At 49.4% G+C, this 21,857-nt stretch overlaps 1 protein-coding gene across 1 annotated transcript; it reads right to left on the minus strand.

Moving 5' to 3' along the window:
- Positions 1–18,238: 18,238 nt before the first annotated feature.
- LOC136470786 (glutamyl-tRNA(Gln) amidotransferase subunit C, chloroplastic/mitochondrial) lies at positions 18,239–20,668 on the minus strand. Its single transcript, XM_066468517.1, has 5 exons — positions 20,348–20,668; positions 20,209–20,249; positions 19,284–19,339; positions 18,542–18,596; positions 18,239–18,436 (listed from the first exon to the last, which is right to left on the minus strand). The coding sequence occupies exons 1-5, from the start codon at positions 20,567–20,569 to the stop codon at positions 18,361–18,363; spliced, it is 450 nt and encodes a 149-aa protein (XP_066324614.1). The 5' UTR covers positions 20,570–20,668; the 3' UTR covers positions 18,239–18,360.
- Between the last annotated feature and the right edge of the window lie 1,189 nt (positions 20,669–21,857).

Consider the following 21,857-nt stretch of genomic DNA (forward strand, 5'->3'; position numbering starts at 1 on the left):
CATTCACATATGTTCGGAAGTTGGAAGTGAATGGAGGGTCAAATAATGACCGGACGCTGGCTCCGGTGCGACCGGACGCTGGCCGCAGGGTCCGGTCAGTTTATTTGATCGAGAAGATCAAGTCTGGTGTGACCGGACGCTGGGAGGTCATGTGATCGGACGCTGAGGGCCAGCGTCCGGTCGACTCCAGTAAGGGTCCAGACTTGGAAAAGAGTGACCGGACGCGTCCGGTCAGTGTGACCGGACCCTAAGTATCCAGCGTCCGGTCGTTTACAGTAAGCATCAAAGAGTGACCGGACGCGTCCGGTCAGTGTGACCGGACCCTGAGTATCCAGCGTCCGGTCGTTTACAGTAAGCATCCAAGAGCGACCGGACGCGTTCGGTCGGTACTGACCAGACCCTGACAGCGTCCGGTCATCACTTGAAAACTGTTTCGCGGGTTGAACTGACCGGAGCGTCCGGTCATCACGACCGGAGCGTTCGGTCATCTCGCAGAAGCTTATAACGGTTCATTTTTCAGGCTGGCTTATAAATAGAAGCTCCACTCGTGAGTGGAGTATCTTTTGCTCATTCCAATAGCTGAGAAACACGTTTGTGAGTGCCAAGAAGAGCAAGGTCCTAGTGAGGTGTTTGTGATTCGAGAATCCAAGAGAGTAGCCTCACTAGCAAATCAAGAGTAGCAAAGTGTGCATCCATCTTCTCATTAGGCTTAGCGTGGTCAAGTGAGAGTTCGTGCTTGTTACTCTTGGTGATCGCCATCACCTAGACGGCTTGGTGGTGATTGGGAGTTTGGTGTTCACCCGGCGGAGCTTGTGGGTGACCCAACTCAAGTTGTGAGCGGTTTTGGGTGATTCGCCGCGACGGAGTGTCGAAGAATCAACCCGTAGAGAGCACTTGATCCTTGCGTGGATCAAGGGGGAGCTACACCCTTGCACGGGTGCTCCAACGAGGACTAGTGGGGAGTGGCGACTCTCCGATACCTCGGCAAAACATCGCCGCGTTCCTCTCTCTCTCTCTATTTACTTTGAGCACTTACTTTGAGCATTTACTTTGAGCAATTCAATACTTGTTTTCATTTCCATAAGAATTGCTTGCTAGAGTAAGTTTGGAACTTAGAGTGAGAGGTAGTTGTGCATTAGTTTGATATAAACACTTTTCTAGGCACAAGGGGTTAATTGGGCTATCCGTAGGATTTGATTATTGCAAGAAAATTTAGAATTAGCCCAATTCACCCCCCCTCTTGGGCATCTTGATCCTTTCACCCTTCATCTATAAAAGGGGATGCGCTCTCTCCCAAGAGACTAGGTGGATTCAAGTTCATACAAGTTAATTGAGATCGATCAAGTTCACTAGCTCACAAACACAGAACCGCCAGGTTCGGACCTCAAGCACACGCTTGAACACTTAGCTCATAGAGGAGCTCCTATCGCTCTTGGCCCTTCTGACTGGACCTCTCATGCACCCTATCTTTCTCCTTCTCATTTGTAACCCCACTGCAAACTTCGAGCACCTGGCTTAGGAATAAAGTCATCAACCGACTCAAACTGGACATAGGGCACATTGCCTGAACCAGTATAAACCCTGTGTCATTGAGTGCTAGGCCATCTCCGATCATAATGTATGGCAAAACTATAAATATTTACTTGTTGGTCACTTTCTGCACCGACAGTTAGCGCCGTCCATGGGGAAGATGATGTAACTTCAATACTTTTTGGTCATTGGATGACCCACTTTTCTGCCACCCTCACCGTGGCAGGCTCTGGCAATTCGATTTGCTTCGGCTCACTGGAGTTTCCCGTGCTCCCACCTATTGAGATGTGGGTTCCACCCGTCTTCGAGGCATCCCAGGCCTTCCTCCTCAGAAGCCTAGACTTCGTCACCGACCGGCTCGACGTACTACACCTCCGTGAGGAGGCACTCGTTCTGGCACCCGTCAGAGGGGCGCCCTCCATCGACTTTGGGACACACAACTTTGAGGATGTGGCATCCACGCTTCATTCCGAGCAAACTCTCTGCTCAAACCCTGTTGTGAGTAATGTACATATTATTATTTACTTACTATTCTCTATCTTCCACCGATTAACTAGAGGGACCCCATTGTCCCCGATGCGACCGATTCTCCTATGGCCTCTCGTCTCCCATGGACGCGTATGCCTAGGGGCTCTGAAGGATGCCGACATCGCCCCCTCTCACATCTGAATTCATGGGGATGGCGAGCTACGCCCCCACCTATTTCCTCGACCTTATGGATGACGATGTTGAGAGTGACGGCTCCAGCATCGGCGACGTGGTGCCAAGCCACCGTCCGTCCCTGGAGTGCACTATGGCGGATGCTCCGAGATAGCCACCGGCGGCAACATAGTCCTTGTAGACTCACACCCCTCTGGACCCTCATGCAGAGACCCCTGAGCTTGCACGCGAGCACGTCAAGGAACCACGACAATAGTGGCTGCACTAGCCACCGACTGTGCCAGCGCGCTCGGCGCACCACACTGCGCCCCATGCGCGTAGACCAGCGAGCGACGCCCGGGGTCACGCTCGTTGGGTCTAGCACAACACCATGGATAGGGGGAACGATCCCCGATAGTTCGCTCGGGCCAATCAGAACATCGCCGTCACGGCAATGCTTCTATGCGGCCTGTCCGAGCCTATAAGGAAAATGGACCCTAGGCCCATTTACTTTAGATTTTAGTGCTTGATGACCAATACAACCAAATTGGACTAATAAATTTGCAAGTGATTGTTTTGTAGTTCAATAGGATGCAAGACGTGACTTGGACAAAGGCGACGTGATGATCCGATGATCAACACCTCAAACAAGACCTTAGGAGAACAAGAGAAGACCCAAGATATCAAGCAAAGTCCAAGCATGAAGATAGGAACCAAGCCACACGCAAGATCATGAAGAAACGAGCTCACAAGTGACCAGACGCTGGACCAGATGCTGGAAGAAAGTGACCGGATGCTCCGATCAGTGGCTCGACAGCAGCAGGTGTCAGCAGCAGCGACTGGATGCTGAACAAGCAAAACGATCGGACGCACCGATGGCACTATTCATCAGTCTGGTAACACACTCAGCAAGTGACCAGACACTGGCGACAAAACTGACCGGACGTAGGACAGCAGCGTCCGATCGAGTACAGAGAGGTTCTAGAGCGGCAAACTTACGACCGAACGCGTCCGGTGGCATGTGACCGGACGCTGGCGGCGTCCGATCAGTTGTTCGTGGCTCCAACGGTCAGGATGACCAGATGCGTCTGATCAAGATGACTCCAGCGTCCGGTTAGTAGCAGAAAAGCAGAATTTTGTCCCCAACGACTACTTTCTCAGTGGGGCCTATAAATACAACCCCTAACCGAACATTTGGTTAGAGTGGAGCTGAGGAAACATACCAAGGGTGTTGATACACCATTTTAGTGATTTCCACTTTTATAGTGCTTAGTGATTCATTAGGTGATTAGCGTAGGTGCTTTACGAAGTGCTTAGGTTGATTAGACCACCGCTTATGCACTTGCTCTAGGTTTAGGCCTAGTGTTTAGTGAGGTTTGCATACCTCTTACCACTCGGTGCTTGCGCGCACCATTGTTGTACATCAAAGGGGCTTGTAGTCTTACGAGATCACACCAACCGTGTTTGTGGTGTGGCCACCGTGTACCGGAGGGAACAAGGCCCGCGACGTTTCGGCCAGAAGCTTGATAGTGAAGACGGTGGGGAGCATCCGGGAGAGGCTTGCCGAAAGGCACGTCGGAGACCCACTTGCGCGTGGGGAAGGCCCGAGGCTATCCACGGAGTTACCCGACTAGGAGCTTGGCCCTTGCAAGGAATTCCTTATGAGGGGATCCAACAAGGACTAGGGGAAAGCTTGCGCGCTTCTCGATACCTTGGTAAAAATACCAGAGTCGTCAATGGGAGTTTGCATATCTCTTCCTTGCTCTTTAGCTTCCGCATTTACATTGATTATATTGCTTCTTTTGCGGTAGAGATAGCAACACACTAGCAAATCCATAGTTGCACTTTTAGATAATTTATCTATTGCATAGGTTTTGCTAGGATTAGTAAAAGATGCCATAGTTTAGAGTTAGAGTTTTAAGTTGCCTAATTCACTCCCCTTCTTAGGCGTCATGGTCTACTTCAATTGGTATCAGAGCTGGTTGGCTTAATTTGGACCTTTGGCTTAACCGCCGGTGAGCCGATGCTATTTAGAGTGGTTGGGATGGATACCTCTATGCCTCTACACTTTGACGACACTAACTTCCCCTATTATAGAGCTAGAATGGCTTGCTACCTTGAGGCGGTTGATTTGGGAGTTTAGAGAGTCACTCGTGACGGGATAAAACCCATTAAGAATCCTGATAAACCTACAAAGAGTGATGAAAAGGAAATACATTTCAATGCTAGAGCTAAGAATTATTTGTTTGAATAATTTAGCATGGATGTGTTTAACCAAGTATTCACTTTAAATATGGTAAATAAAATATGGTTAAAACTCCAAGAGCTCCATGACAACACATCTAATGTCCGTGAGTAAAAATATTGTCTAGCTAAACAAAATTATGATTCCTTCAAAATGAAAGATGATGAGCTTGTTCATGATATGTATTCTCATTTGAATCTAATTATCAATGAGCTCTATTCTATAGGATTAACAAAGTTAGATGATGTAGACATTGTGAGGAAGATCATCTCTATGCTACCACAAAAGAAATATGCAAGCATCATCACCATCCTTCATAACATGGAGGACTTGAGCACTATGACCTCGGCCATAGTCATTGGCAAGATAGTGGAATTTGAAATGTCACGCAAGATGGGTCAAGAAGAAGCCTCTTCATCAAGCAAAGGAAAATCTCTCGCATGTAGCGAGAAAAAGAAGATGAAGAGCAAGCAAGTTGAGACAAGCTCAAGCTCAAGCTCCTCAAGTGAAGAAGAAGAAGATGAGGATGATGATGATGATGATGAAGAAGATTCAAGTGATGATGATCAATCTTCCTCCTCCACCTCCGACCTTAATGAAGAATCAATCAAACTTATCAACAAGGTGGAGAAGATGATCCAAAGGCTCAATGTCAAGGGTATGCCCATCCAAATTCAAGATATCATCTTCACCAATCAAAGAAATGAGCAAAGAAAAAGAGGATGTTATGGATGTGACGAGTTAGGGCACTTTGTGGAAGTTTGTCCAAACAAGCCCACACCCAAGACAAAGAAGGCATGCAAGAACCAAGCCCTCACATTGATAAGGTCATGGGATGATTCTTCAAGTGAAGAAGAACACCATCACAAGAGGCGAGGGCGCAAGCACTCATCATCAAGCTCTTCACGTGTGTGCCTTATGGTACGAGATAATGAAAGCTCATCCTCTAGTGAGAGTGATAGTGATGATGAAATGCCTTATTATGAAGAAATTGTGCAACAAAATCTTAATTATGCTAAAGTTTGCACTAGTCAACAAAAGAAGCTTGGAAAAATAAAAGAAAAGTTAGATAGTTCACAAGTAGCCTACAAAACATTGCTTGAACAATATGAGAACGTTGCTAATCTCAATGTTGAACTATCTACTAAAATTGAGCGACTTGAGGCTAGTGCAACAACAAATGTATGCACAATCAATGATGATCAACTTGTAAAGAAAAATGAAAAATTAAAAGAAAAGTTAGCTAGCTCACAAGATGCTTATAAAAGTTTGCTTGCTAAAATGAAAACCATGTGCAAACATTGTGATGAGCTAACTAATAAAGTTGCTAATCTTGAAGCCGTTAGCACAACCCCCACCAAGGCATCTAAAAGGAAAAGTTCTATCATTAACATGTCTAAAAAGGATGCCTCTACTTCTTGTATTGATTTATGTTTAGACTCACCTTTGTGCAATCAAGTTTATGTTGAGAAAGTTGTTGTAGATACATGCACACAAGAGGTTGCAAAGGAGAATGACCAACTCAAGCAAGAAGTAGCTTGCCTCACCAAGGACTTGACTCAAGTGAAAGACAAGGCGAAGCAAGCCCAACTTCATCAAGATAACACCATCAAGGGAGTGAAGAAGCTTGATAAAGGACAAACCGTGGTTTGCTATGTGTGCCACAAGGAAGGCCACAAGTTCTATGAGTGCAAGGTGAAGAATGGGGGAGGAGAAAAGAAGGAGAAAAATCAAACAAGCAAGCTCTCCAACACCTACACCAATAAGGTGGACAAGAAGGCCTCCATACCATACTTGCTAAAGAAGAAGAAAAATGACAAGGTGGTGGCCATCAAGGTAAACAAGCAAGCCAACAATGGGGTCAAATGCTTTTGGGTGACAAAGGAAATCATCTCCAACATGAAGAGCACCAAGAAGGTTTGGATCCCGAAAGGAAAGTGAGAAGTTCAATAGACATCGGGGAATTTGGAGACTTGGCAAAGTATGGATGCATTTCATGAGGGTGCATCATGATGGTCAAAATCATTTCCAAGTGGGTTAGTGAATACTATGGACCCAAATTCCCGTTCCCATGTTAGGTAACTAGATTCAATTTACTTCAAATTGGTATTAGATTTAAATTTTTTACAATTAGTATCTTTTAGCATCTAGTTACTCTTCATGCCTAGGTTTGCATTTGCATTCTTATATATTTTGTCATGCATACACTAGGTATTTCATATGGTAGGCTTGCTCGGTTTCATTCTTATTCCTTGGAGCAACCCTACATGGTTTAAAATTGTTTAGGAGCATGGCACGTAACTTTTCCTTCAATTGTTCATCTAATATGTGCCAAAGTCCAAATTGTAGATACTTTCTCCCGAATATCGCCTTCGAAAATGATTCTCACATTCATGAGATGTCATCTTTCAAGTGGTATTTTTTATTCTAAAATCAATGTGCATGCTTCCTACAAGTATTCTATAACTTATGTGCACAAATTTAGGGAGAGGCTACTCTACAAGTTGGATGCTTTGAGACTAACACCTTTTCAAGCTTATCATGTGTGTAGTAGTCTCATTGCAAGGAAAATGGAGTCCCCGGAGTTAAGCATCATACTTCAAATATCCACCACCGATTGCAAGTGGTAGAAATCAAATTGATTTCTACATGTGGTATTTCTAAACTAATATCATCATGTTGATTTCATTTTGATATTTATATGATTTCTCCGTGCATTATATAGATTAAATTCCCTTGTGCAATACTTTGCCAATTATGCATATGCTTTGCCTTCTATCATATGTATGCATATATTTAGGGGGAGCTTAGTCTATATAATATGAGAATCAAATTTTGTGATCTATTTCACTCTACACATAAAGGATCAAAAAGTTTGACCCTCCCTTGTGCTACTAATGTCTTCCTTTATTGGTGTTTGATTCCAAAGGGGGGAATTTAGAGGACCAAAAGCAAGCATTAATTTATAGTAATGGTCCGAGAAAGGGAGGATAATGGATTATGGATTAGCCTATGTAATGGGAAGAATCTGTAGGAAGCAAGGCTTAAATCCATAATACCACATGGGGACATTTGTAAGGACAAGATGAGTTTTTATGTAGTCTTACAAGTAGTATCTTTTAGCATCATATAATCTTGCCTCTTGTATTGCATCCTAGCAAGTAGATAGGTTTTAAATTCAAAAGTTTTATTATTTGCTTGCTTTGGTCGTGTTGTCATCAATCACCAAAAAAGGGGAGATTATAAGGAAAATGAACCCTAGGCCCATTTACTTAGGATTTTGGTGTTTGATGACCAACATAATCAAATTGGACTAATGAATTTGTAAGTGATTGTTTTGTAGTTCAATAGAATGCAAGACATGACTTGGACAAAGGCGACGTGATGATCCGATGATCAACACCTCAAGCAAGACCTTAGGAGCATAAGAGAAGACCCAAGATATCAAGCAAAGTCCAAGCATAAAGATAGGAACCAAACCGCATGGAAGATCATGAAGAAACGAGCTCATAAGCGACCGGACGCTAGACCGGACGCCGGAAGAAAGTGACCAGACGCTCCGATCAGTGGCTCAGCAACAGCAGGCGTCAATAGCAGTGACCGGACGCTGAACAAGCAAAATGACCAGACACATTGATGGCACTGTTCATTAGTCCGGCAACACACTCAGACGGTGACCGGACGCTGGCGGCAAAACCGACCGGACGTGTCCAGTGGCATGTGACCGGACACTAGCAGCGTCCGATCAGTTGTTCGTGGCTCCAATGGTCGGGACGACCGGACGCGTCTGATCAGGATGACTTCAACGTCCGGTCAGTAGCAGAAAAGCGGGATTTTGTCCCCAACGGCTACTTTCTTAGTGGGGCTTATAAATACAACCCCCAACCAGCCATTTGGTTACAGTGGAGATGAGGAAACATACCAAGGGTGTTGATACACCATTTTAGTGATCTCCACTTTCATAGTGCTTAGTGATTCATTAGGTGATTAGCGTAGGTGCTTTGCGAAATGCTTAGGTTGATTAGACCACTGCTTATGCGCTTGCTCTAGGTTTAGGCCTAGTGTTTAGTGAGGTTTGCATACCTCTTACCACTCGGTGCTTGCGCGCACCATTGTTATACATTGGAGGGGCTTGTAGTCTTGCGAGATCACACCAACCGTGTTTGTGGTGTGGCCGCCACCATGTACCAGAGGGAACAAGGCCCGCGGCATTTTGGCTGGAAGCTTGATAGTGAAGACAGCGGGGAGCATCCAAGAGAGCCTTGCCGAAAGGCATGTCAGAGACCCACTTGCACGTGGGGAAGGCCTGAGGTTATCCATGGAGTTACCCGATCGGAAGCTTGGCCCTTGCGAGGGATTCCTTACAAGGGGCTCTAACGAGGACTAGGGGGAAGCTTGCGCGCTTCTCGATACCTCGATAAAAATACCGGAGTCGTCAATGGGAGTTTGCATACCTTGCTCTTTAGCTTTCGCATTTACATTGATTATATTGCTCCTTTTGCGGTAGAGATAGCAACACACTAGCAAAACCGTAGTTGCACTTTTAGATAATTTATCTATTGCATAGGTTTTGCTAGGATTAGTAAAAGAGGCCATAGTTTAGAGTTAGAGTTTTAAGTTGCCTAATTCACCCCATTCTTAGGCGTCATGGTCCACTTTAGAGCCAAACGACCCTCATTAACAGGTGATCCACCGAAACCTCCAGGCACTAGTGGAGACCGCTGCCGTTCAACAAGCGAAGAGCTCCGTATCACGATGCTGACTCATGGCCTCGCTCCCCACTAGGGGAATGGGGACGTAGCAGATGAGTCACTCCACCCGATCACCGCTACAACCGCTGAGCGTGGCATAGGAGGCCGCATTGGCACCTCGTTTGGACTTGACGACCGCTCCTCACCGACCGCCTGTATACACATGGCTCGGACTGAACCAAGACACACGCAGCAACGACTGGAGTCCTAGCCCTAATAGCCTGAGACCATGGACCTTTGTCCAACACCTCTAGCAAGCGCCGCTCCCACTGCGCTCTAACGGAGGCCGGGGCAAAGGTAAGGCCAAGCGCTAGGATTAGGATGAGGGCCCCTCCACGTAGAGGGGAAAAGAATAGAAAGGATCGCCACCGACCGGCCAACTCCACGTTGGTCACCATGGCAGATCACGCGGGCACGCAGCCCCAGTAGAACCCTTTGGGCTATTTCCATGAGCTCATGGAGAGCCCATGCACCAATCACGACTACCCCGTCAAACACCTCTATAAGGAATGCCAGCTCCTCAAGCGCCTTCTACGGCAGGCCGGTAGGCCAAAGGAAGAAAAAGGCAAAGAAGCAACGACCGAGAAAGGGGGCGTAGCGGGCAAGGATCTGGATGACTAAAGGTTGAAGTGATCCGACCGAACGCCTACCGACTGAAGGACAACAACAACGACATTCCCTCTAAATGCTTGGAACAACTATGTCGTTTTTCTTCCCCTAAGTTTCAGTCTTACCATTGTTTACTTAGCGTATGCTCCTATAAAAGCACCCTGACCCAAACACTTTTTAGCCTAGGGTGCTCAAGGGCTCCACTAGGGGACACTACTACCTCTCTATTTTGTTTACTATCATATGGTGAAATTCCTTCCTACCTGATCAAAAGGGGAGTTCGTTCCTTTAATTTGCTTTACGTAGCTTTGCTTTAAAACATTCCGATCTATCGCACCCCGCCTTTTCCTATGGTTACGAGCAGTTGAGCCTCATGGGCCATGCCCTAGGCTCCCAAGGTTGCAGCCTACGGGACAAATGGGTAGGTACGAGAAAGAAAGAATAAAAAACAAAATTATGCTAAGGGAAAACTAAGGAACAAAAGGGAACAAGCTTCCTCGAACGGAGTGACTCTATCATAGAAAACGAAACCAACTGTAGTCATTAAGCACACAGGAATGTTTACATAGGGGCTCCCCCATGAACTTAAACTTTTTACGTTCACTAAACTACTTATATTTTACAAGCTATTGGGCTGGCTTGGCGGCATCTGCTGTCGGTGCGACCGGTGAAGGCGCGGGCTGCTCACTCCCCGGTGGCATGACATTCAGCTCGGTTGAAGTCGGGGTGATGTCCACCTTTGACCTAGGCTCTATGCCATCCGTAGGCTAGGCAACGTCCTCCCCACGCATGCTTCTAGCCATGTCTTCACGGCGGACGTCCATCACCCACTGAGCAGAGACTTGGTCTGCCACCAAACTTGCGTGCGGCAGCAAGCTCTCTCTAATCGATTGGATGTCCTCCATGCTCAAGCCATCAGCATATCCACTGTAGATAGTAGCAAAGTCCAGGTTTGGGTGATGCGTCGCCACCGAAGTCAACACCCCGATGCTCCATAGAATAGCCCGCTCGTAATAAGATCCCAGACCACATCTAGGACCTCCGCCAGCTGGACGGCGGGCGTGCTAGTACTTGGGGCCGACCCAAAGACCCCCGAGATGACAAGCTGGGCAACGTTGCGGATCTGGTCAAGTTCCCCCTCGAGAGCACATCTCTCTTCATGGGACTTGGCCAGCTCCTCTGCATTCTGGCTGAAAGTCGCCTTGATCATCTCCAGGTCTGCTCTAGCGTCTTCACCCTTCCGCCCAGCTCTGAAAGAAGGGCGGCAAGCTCAGAAACATGCTGAAGGAAAAAAACAACACAACGAAAAACAGAAAAGGTACGTACCGACGTGGAAGTTCTCAAGGGTGGAGAATTCCTCTGTCTGCTGGGCCATCTACTCACATAGTCGGGCGCTTGCCTCCTCCATCCCCATCACCCGGCCCCGAAGCACGAGCACTTCCCGGTCTGCCTCCGACCGGGCCTTCTGCTCCAACTCTAGGGCTTTCCGCTCCGACTCCAGGGCTTTCTGCGCCAACTCCAGGGCATTCTGCTCTAATGCCAAGGCGCTCCGCTCCAACTCAAGGGTCTCTAGGGATTTCTGGAGCGCCACCTCGGTGTTCGCTAGGGATGTTTGCAACTCCGCCTCGGTCTCTACCTGGTGGGCCCTCGCCGCCTCAAGCCCCCGCTCGGCGGCGGTCGCCCACTTTGCTGCACGTTGCCCCTTCGCCCGTGCTACGATCGCCTCGGCCGCCTGGTCCTGGGACTCACGGCAAGCGGACTCTAGCTGACGCTCAAGCTCAGCCACCTGGGCGTGCTCTATTTGGAGGAAGCAGGACTTGTAGGATGACATCCCCTTCAGACTCTATGAAAAACAAGCATGCTAAGGCAACCAACAAAAGATTTAGAGGTAAAGGACAAGTACGGGAAACTCACCTCCGCGGCAAGCTGCAGATCAACCTTGACTAACTGCTGAGCGGACTTAACTCGCTCCTGGACATCTCCGAGCTTTGCGGATAGGTTGGTGAGTTCGAACACCACGACATGTCCTTGCTCCCCAAGGATGTCCCAGAGCTGACCCTCCTACGAATCCCAAAGGACAAACCGCACCTTTGTCGGGTCCTCGGGGCAGGGCCACTCCAGGTCACCCTCTGGCGAACCACCAGAGGGCCCTGCCTCTGACCGAACCACCACCAGCTCCCACGATGACACCGGCGGCTTCGCCATGACTTTCGCCTCATCATCAGATGGGGTATCCACCACCTCGGGTGTGCGAGCCACCGCCGAGCGTTCTGACTCTGTCCCGACCATGTCTCCCTACGGCGCTTTTGGCTCCAACCGCAAGGGTGAGCCGTGTAGCTCCCCGACCGGCGAGGCAGGAAGCTCGGTCTCCCTCTCCTCTTCTATCACGGCTGGTGGAGGAGGGGCCATGAGAGTTACCTCTGACATGACCTTCGCTGTCAGCACTGGAATCATCGCCAATACCGCCGCCACCGCTGCCACCGTACCAGCAACTGACCTAGGGGGCACCACCCCCGGAAGGGAAGGACTCACCACCGCCGCCTGGTTCCCCCCACTGCTCGCCATGACACATTGTAGGGTGGGCCTCCAAGCCTCCTGCATAGGAGTTGGGGCGATGCTCAATCCCATCATCGCCCGGCCACTGACAAAAAGGGTAGGTAAGTCAAACGCCAAAAGGACTCAACAGCAAAAGATCGAAAAGAAACAAAGAAAAACGTACCAGGAGGTGAGCGGTACGACTCTGATGGCAAGACCCAATGACAATGGGCCTACAGGACAAGGACCGCTCCCGGGCTACGACCTGTGCCCCCTCACTTCAGCCGGGGGCGGAGTCACCCTAACCGGCTCCTGCTTGGCCTACAGGTCGCCATGACCCTTAGCTCGGGACTTCCCGACTAGAGCAGTGGGTGGGGCTTCCTCTAGCTACAAGTCGGGCGACGCACGGGTGCCAATCCACTCCTCGGACAGCCCAGCTTGCTCGACCGCGTTCATGGCAGGCGGGGCTTCCTCCGGCTGTGAGCCACACATTGGCATCGGTCCCGGTCCCGGCGATGCACAAGTGCTAGTCTGCTCCTCAGACCGCTCGGCTTGCTCGGCCACGTCCACAGGAGGTGGCGACAAGATCAGTGACACCACCAAGGGGCGCGGTGACCATGCACACTTTGCCTCCCATTCGCCAATGGTGTCCACGCTCGCCGCACGCTTCCTCGGCGTGGGAACCACCGCGCGCCGCTCTGCCTCCTGCTCATCACTAGCAGATGTCGCCGTAGGGTCGCGACACTCCACCGAGGTCACAATGACCTCCTGACTTTCCTCCTCAAAGAAAACCATGTCATCCACATCTGTGGGATCCTCTGACGTGAGCTCTGACTCAACGTCGCTCCTACGTTCCCCACCCTTCACACGTCGGGCGATCTCCTGCTCCTTCTCTTGCTTCCATGTGAACCACCCTAGTTCTCTTCTTCCTCCTGGCATCCGCCACCTCCTTCTAGGTGACCTGCCGGGACACACCCTCCGGTCCCATGGGAAGGTGCATCTAGGACTTGTAAACTCCAAGCCCCTACGGAACGGGTGGCCCAAAATCAAAAAATAGGAAAAGCATAGGAAGAAGCACGAACAAAATAAAAGGGAGCATACCAGTCATGGAGTTGAAAGGTGTGGGCTTCCCTTTGACCCTCTCTTTGGGCTTCAGCTGCAGCACCTGGCCAAGGCGACTCCAGACCTCATCGTCCGACAGCTCCTCCGGCAACGCATGGTCTGAGTCCGATGGGCCGTTGTACATCCACATCGGCCGCATCCTCTCCGCCAACCGCGCAACCCGGCGGCGATAGAGGGTGTGGAAAACTCGCACCCCGTCAAGACCGCACCATATGATCTTTCGGAGCTCCTCCTCAATGACCTCCACCTTCTTCTTCTCTTTACGGGCACAACCCCACGGCCAACTATCCTTCTTCTCTAGCCTCCCACTGGTGAACACCGAGAACGGCTCCTTTGGTGGATTCCTGATGTAAAACCACTCCACATGCCACCCCCAGTTGGAGTCATAGGGGATGTACGCGGGATACGAGCCTCCTACGTTCGGCTTCCTCTGCATGGTGAAACCTCCCACCGACGTGATCTTGGCCGGATTCCCCGCCATCAAGGCTCTCCCAGAGAACAACCATCGAAAGAAGTCCGCGTGCGGATCCATCCCGAGGAAAGCCTCGCAGACGGTGACAAAGCTGGTGATGTGCAGCACCCCCATCGGATTAAGGTGCTGCAGCTCCAGACCCCACTCATTGAGGAGCCCGTGTAGGAACTAGTGCATGGGGTATCCTAACCCACGCTCATAGAAGGTGAGAAAAGACACCACCTCATCAGGCCGAGGTTACAAGAACTCCTCCCTCCTGGGAGCCCTCTAGTGCGCCACCTCCTTCGACGACAGGAATCCCTTCATGACGAAGGCCTTCAACACCGACTCCCTCATGGTGGATGACCTCCAGTCTAACATTTCGCTCTGAGATCACAAAAGGATTTGTGAGTTTCTTTTTTCTCCCTCGATGTCTCCCCTTTCTTTCCTAGAAACCGTCGTGGCTCTCAAGAACACTCTCGGCGAGAAGGAAGAGAAAAGGGGCGACAGATGAGGAATAGGCAAAAGAATGGAGCGAAAACCTTCTCCCTCCTCCTACTTAAGGAAAAGGGTACAACAGTTAGGGGAGGGCACGCCGATCAGGAAAGGCGAACTGGCGAAACGAAAACCCCTCTCTCTTTCCCATTTAATGCAGATAAGACACATCCTGACCGATGAGACATGCCCTGCTCGATGAAATGGCTCCTGATCAGACGGGATGTGGCCTAGGTATGGCCCACCACTACCACACGCCAGCCATTACTGCACGTTAGGCATGAGAACCAAAGCGCCGCCGCAAGCACGTGGCCCTCCACTTCCCCAGGCGGGACTTGGAAAAACCCAAAACGGGATCTCCACCGGGAGAGACCATCGGGTTCCCTAAAAGTCGATCGAATGGCTTAGAAAAATACATCGAGAGACAGGTAGGGAGCGAAGGGACACCCCATATAGGCCATGCCAACTCCATCATGAACGACGAGCATGGGTCTCAGTCGAACATTTCTGACTAGAGCTCTCCAAACCCTGTCACTCGAGTCATCAAGGTAACACTACCAAACCCCCTCTATTTCCTTATAAATCATTTCATACATCCATACGCGCATTCATTCCATACGCCCGTGCCTCCTAGACGATTCAGGCCCTAAACTGCCCAGGGGCTTGGGAACTAAGCATCGCACGTGCAGCGAAATGCATCACAACGCTCCATGTTGCGTCACGAAGCGGCGGTTGGCTCATTCGACATGAGCAACCAACAGAGCCAGGAGAGAAAAATGCAGATGAGCCCCATGCGGCCCTTGCCTAGTCTGGCAGACAGGGTCATCTCAACCTTTTTGTTCGATCCTGATCCTCTTGCCAAACCCATAGAATCTCCATCGAGGGGATGCCGTTAGGCCACCCGGGTTAGTCTCCAGAATGACCTAGGCATCTGCTGGGTTGTAGGTAAAGGAGCAGTGGAATGTCACAAGAGGGCTATGCCGACCTCGTCACGAACGATGGACCCGGATTCCACTCGATCATACCCGTTAGCGAACTCACCGAGCGCGTCACTTGAGCCCGAGCGATCGGGACAAGCGACAAAACTCAGCCCCTCCGGTTGTGAGGAACCGAGGACGAGGTAACGCACATAACTCACACCGTTCCCTACTAAGGCCCAACAGGGCTTGGGGGCTCAAGACACAAAACGCCTAGGTCTGTGACCCCGAACTTGCCCCATCCGACTACGCTCCGACTGCACTCCAAACACCTGGGTCTATGACCCCGAACTCGCCCCATCTGGCTACGCTTCGACTGCGCTCCAAAACACCAGGGTCTATGACCCCGAACTCACCCCATCCGGCTACGCTCCGACTGTGCTCCAAAAAACCCGGGTCTGTGACCCTGAACTCGCCCCATCAGGATCTATGAGCTCCGGCTCGCCCGATCCCAAACTAACCAAACTAACTGCCTCACCCGATCCCACGGCGCGCATCGATGCCAGGATCCGCAAGCTCCCTCTCAACCGATCCCTAAAAAAACTAAAGCACCTCGGCTGTGCAACGATGCCTTGGTTAAACAAAACTCCGTCTCGACTGAAGAACACACACACACGCCCGCTAACAAACACCCCCCAGACGGTTCTGCCTGAACCGCCCAGGGGCTCAGGGGCTACACCCGCGGGTGCGCTCGCGCGCACCCACCGACGAAACAAAAACCTCCCCCGCTGGCAAACGAAAACCCCCCCATATGGTTCTACCTGAACCGCCCGAGGGCTCAGGGGCTACACCCACGAGTGCGCCCGCACGCACCCGCCGTCGAGGCAAAAATCCCCCAGACGATTCTACCAGAATCGCTCGGGGCTCGGGGGCTCCTGTTGGGTTCATAAACTCGGGGTCCCTCGCGGACCGGCTTCCCCGCAAAGGCTCGGCTCAAGCAGACAGCGTGCAACTCATGGGTCGGCCCAATTGTCTAAAATAACAGGCTAGAAGGGCGGTCCAGTCATCGACCAGAAGGTCAGGCCAAGGAAGAACAACGCCCGCTTGTCGACTCTAGCCCAGCTCTCCGACCGGAGCGCTCACTTCGGTCTCCAACGCCTTCGGATGGTCTCTCCAACGGGAAGGCCTAGCAAAGCACTACCTCCAACTCCGACCCCACGTCTTCGACCGGGGTATGCAAAGACCCTGCTCACTGCTCTTCTCCGACTGGAGCAACCAGAGCCGACTGAGACCAACCGACCGGGGACGCCCGCCCGGAAGGGACCAGTGAACGAACATTGAAAGCAAGGCAAGGCGCTTAAGTCAAACCATAATACCAGGGGCCGTACCTTGTCACCTACGGGAACAGTACTCTGCAACCGCCCTGACACAAACAATATTGTAGGCGTCGACATTTTCCTCTATAGTATTGTGGGCGCCGTTAACTCCCATGCGGTAAGGCCCCCCACATGCCTCTGGGCATCGACAGTGTTGTGGGCACCGGGATTTACCGTACCAAGTGAACATGGTGAAACTCCTCACATACCTCTGGGCATCAACAATATATGCAGGTGCTGACATCTGCCATACCCGAAACAAGACGACGTAACCTCCCACATACAACCGACATCCAACAGTGTTGTGGGCGCCTACCATCCTCCTGTACCCGCTGGCGTGGGCAACAAGACTTAGAAGCATACGAAGTCTCTCCCTCTCACTTGTAAGGCCATCCCCTTCATCTATAAAAGGGGATGCGCTCTCTCCCAAGAGACTAGGTGGATTCAAGTTCATACAAGTTAATTCAGATCGATCAAGTTCACTAGCTCACAACCACAGAACCGCCAGGTTCGGACCTCAAGCACACGCTTGAACACTTAGCTCATAGAGGAGCTCCTGTCGCTCTCGGCCCTTCTGATCGGAGCCGACCGGACCTCTCGTGCACCCCATCTTTCTCCTTCTCGTTTGTAACCTCACTGCAAACTTCGAGCACCTAGGCTCAGGAATAAAGTCACCGACCAACTCAAACTGGACATAGGGCACGTTGCTTGAACTAGTATAAACCCTATGTCATTGAGTGCTAGGCCACCTCCGATCACAACGTACGGCAAAACTACAAATATTTACTTGTTGATCACTTTCTGCACCGACAATTACTTGTTGATCACTTTTTGCACCGACAATGTGACTATAAGCACCATAGGTGGTCGTGGTCATCCGAGGAGCAACGTGACTCCAAGCACCATATCCAACATAAATGGGATAACAAGGTCGTCCGAGGAGCAACGTGACTCTAAGCATGGTATACCATGAGAACCCTATGACTGCAAATTAGAACCCTGTGAATGCTATGCATTGCTATGCTAATGCATTGCTCATCCCCTCCTTGCTCCTGGATATCCAAAATGCCAACATGCCCAACAACTCTGATATACCAGGCATATCACGTTCCAGCATGGTTATCACGTGAGGAGGAACAGGCTTGAGAAATGTGGCTATCGGCAGTCAAAATTAGCCAACTTTTTTTTAAGAAAAGAAATGCAGTTTAGCATATACCAATCTAAAGAAATAGGTAGACTAATTACAGACTAAGATTGGGACCACCACATTCTCAACCCTAAATATAGGATTGGCAGAGAGCTCTGCTATAACTTTGATTCCACTCTCCAGGTGATTGACAAAAGCCTTTAACAAATGGAGCATAATCTCCAAGGAATTGAAAATAGATTAGGATGGGCTTCAAGACTTCACTAGTCTATACTTTAGAGAGCAAAAAATAATTGCATTAAAAAACAAGGTATCTCCTGAAGCAGATCTCCCAAATCTTTCCTGTTATCCTGTCCCAATGCAAGGTTGCTGATTGCTCTGTTCAATCACAGCATTATCAAATTGAAATGCACAAAATCAGTTCAGCTTGCTGATGGCTCGTTCGATCTTTTTGCAGATTTTATCATTATGTTTAACCATGCTGCATTGTACAAATGGCGCAGAGTTTTAATATTCTAACAATTTTGATATACAGGATACAGATCATTCTTTGTTCAGCACTCTTGGCACTTTGATATATGGATCATCATAACTTGGAATGGCCTCCACTATGGCATCTCTGCATTGACGAGAAACAAAAAACGAAAAAGAAGACACTCAGGCTTTCGTTGCAAAGCATGTAGCGCTTTAGTGAAAATAATGGAAGAGCCATTGCCTTGCTCACCTGTTATCGAATGTTTCAGGCTTATCTTCTCTCAAAGAACTATCAGCCGTTGTACCTGTGGATGAGATAGTGGAACATGAAAAATGGTAATCCGCAGAAATAAACATACAGAAACGGACTAACAGTTAATAAGCATTATTGTGTAACGGGCTGCTAGGAACTCTTTAATCTTAACAGCTCTACGAACAAAATAATAACATTGCAGTACACCTTTTCTTCTTTTGGGGTTTTGGGGGTAGGGAATCAAATAAAATATTTGGTTTTTGGATGAAAGCATTGGAATTCAGAACTAATTGTTTAAAATATAGTTAACTGATGACATTATAATCCTTCTCTCATGATTCTTCCATTTCACATATGATGCCAAGCACGGTACTAGTATGGAACAAATGGCTAAATGCTCACTAGAAGCCCTCTGCTGTGTCACAACTAATTGGGATAGGTAACTCAGTAAATAATGTTTTCACGCACATCGAAAATGGGTTAAGCTTTATGCCTTCAAAATTCCAGTAAATCAAGTGATGTTATCATGATGTCAAGCACAGTGCTAGTATAGAGCAGATGGCTAAATGCTACTAGAAGCCTTCTATCGTGTCACAACCAATTGGGATAGGGAACTTAGTATTAGTAAATCAAGTTTCCATGCTTATCGAAGTGGGAAAGGCTTTACGCTTTCCAAATTCTAGACCAAGAGACACTAATAAGCAATAATCAATCATCACAATGCAACCAAGATTCATACCAGCTCTAAGCGAAGGTTCAATGGACTCAAGATCTACTACCTGAAGTTGCCCAAACCTGTAAAGAAAATAAAAACAAAGAGCAGCTAAGTCCTACCCCAAAATAACCAGTCAAGCTTTGATTTTCTTACAGTGCATACAAATAGAAATCAAAACCCAACACCCCCATAGTACGAATATTCATGATCTTCCTATTTTGTGATTAAGAATCACATAACTACACAAAATAAAAACACCCACTCTGATCAAGTTATATAAATCTAAAACATACCCATTAACTTAATTGTGACAGAGCTTGTAACGTTTGTGGTGTTCTGCCACAGGAAACTAGATGCAGTCTTTTAAATATGTTCATATTGCATTGTTCACTAAAAAAGTTGAGGCTGCCATATTCATCTTTTAAAACAGTGTCCCATTCACTCTAGAAAGGTGCCTTCATTGAGGATGCTCATCTGGTAGGTCTCCCACCACTTTCAGCCTTTCATGCGTTTTCTACTCCTCATCTTCTGCAACAATTTGGCAGCTATATTGTTTTCATGGTGAAGTTGTGAGAACTATGTGTATATTTGGATGACTTTCGGGATGAGTCTCCCCTCTAACTTAAGTGAGAGGGACTTGAATCGCTGACTTTAGAGGGATCATAGTGAGATATATTTACAGTCTGCAGAAGGTACTAACATTGCTTCAGTATTTTAATCACCCAAAGCATTTCCAGTCCGGAATTGGCAATGCACTACAGCATGTGTTCATTGGTTCCCCAATTAAAAATATCCATACTAAGAAATTATCTAAACCCATGGCAGAGCATTCCTAGTAGAGAGGCTCCACCGTGTCGCAGAATTTCATGAGCTGCAATCTGCCAGCACTACAAACCGGCCCTTGAATTATCCACTTGCAAACAGAAGAGAATAGGTAGCAAAAACTTACCAATCCGTGAGCTGCCGAATCTTGGGCTCGAACTCCTCGGCCTAGCGAGCGGGCACACAGAGAACACAGGCAAAAGCGTCAGCCCGTCTTGTCCCAAATGTTTGTCATCAAGAGAAAGAAAAGCAGGACGGCGACTGACCTCCTGCGGGGAAAGCGAGATGCGCGCGGCGTTGGCTAAGCGGGTGAGGTCCGGCGGCTCCAGCCCCCCCGCCCCCGCACCCGCAGCCGGCGCTGGCGTTACGTGGCTGGAGGAGGATGAGAGCGGCCGCGGCCAGTAAGTCCTAGCCGACGGCCGCCTCAGCCGCGGTCGAGTCGCGCAGCGGAGCCTGGGTATGGCGGAGGCAGCGGCGGCGGAGAGCATGGCCGGCGTCGCTCGCTGGTCGCTGAGATTGGAATTGGATCGTCGTCACCGACGCAGCCTCATCGCTCATCCCATCTCATCGCTTTGCGTGGTGCGGCCCGGCCCAACTCAAAGCGGCCACTGCCCAGAGTTGAGAGCCCGGGCCGGCCTCGTCTGTTTGGGCCTCTCCGGCACATTCACCGGCGGGTGGGCCAGGGTCTGGCTGCCAAGCTTGGTGCTCGCTGTCCGTGACTTTTGTGTTGTGTTGGTGCTCCGTAACTTTTGTGTCGTGTGTGCCCTATGACTGAAGCGTTTGGTGCCGTGGCCAACCCTACACAGACACACACACAGATGATGCGAATTGTGTGCAAAACGTTCCACCAGACTCTGAGTCGAATAGAAAAAATCGTGCTGCTGCGTGAATCTGGCAGTAAGCAGTGAGGCTGGAAGAAGCTCTGCCGTTAATGCTAGGGACCTAAGAGTGGCGAACAATCCTCCAGCGTCAAAAGTATATCAGCACGTTAGTTTCGGCATGATTGACTTATAAGCCATGGCTAAAAGTTCTGCTGGTCGGTTTAGTGTGAGAGAAAAATATTGTTCGTTGATTGATAAGCCAAGGCTTATAAGCCGAATACAGACCGCCGGACAGGCTGTATGTCCTTGCCCCACGTCGTCCATCCATTCAATTTCGTCGATGACTGCTGCTGCCCTTAGCCTATTCGTTTCGATTGGATTGGTTTATAAGCCATGGCTGAAAATACTGCTGACTGATTTGGTGTGAGAGAAAAATATTATTCGTTGGCTGATAAGCCGAATACGAGCTGCCGAACAGGCTGCTGGTAATCATCATGGCGCTTGTGCCGTTGCTGGCCCGCCGCTAAGACTATCTCCAACAGCGTAGACATAACGCGACCCATTCCCAAAATACGTCGTGTACAGTATTTTAGCGGCAAAAAACAGGCTCCAACAGAGTAGGCAAACACAGCAACCATTCCCGTTCGTGTGCCCTTAAACCCGGCTTGATTCGCTTCTTTTTTTCATCCGGAACAGTGTTTTCCTCTCACAAATTCATCCAGAATTCCTCCAAACTATCCAAATTCCTCTAGAACCATACCATCCGAACGAGGCTTTTGGGTCAGAGGCGACGCGAAACGCAAATAAGCGTCCTCCCTCCATCTCTTTGTGTCTCCATTCAGCGCCAGGCCCACCACCACGAGGGAAGGGGACGACCGGAGCCGGCTCAACACGGCGGCCGCGCGGCAGCTCCGCCTCGCCACAGCCAGCATCGAGGGGGGCTCCGCATCGCCGC

Source organism: Miscanthus floridulus, chromosome 1, assembly GCF_019320115.1.
Source record: "Miscanthus floridulus cultivar M001 chromosome 1, ASM1932011v1, whole genome shotgun sequence".
In the NCBI taxonomy this organism is placed as follows: Eukaryota; Viridiplantae; Streptophyta; class Magnoliopsida; order Poales; family Poaceae; genus Miscanthus; species Miscanthus floridulus.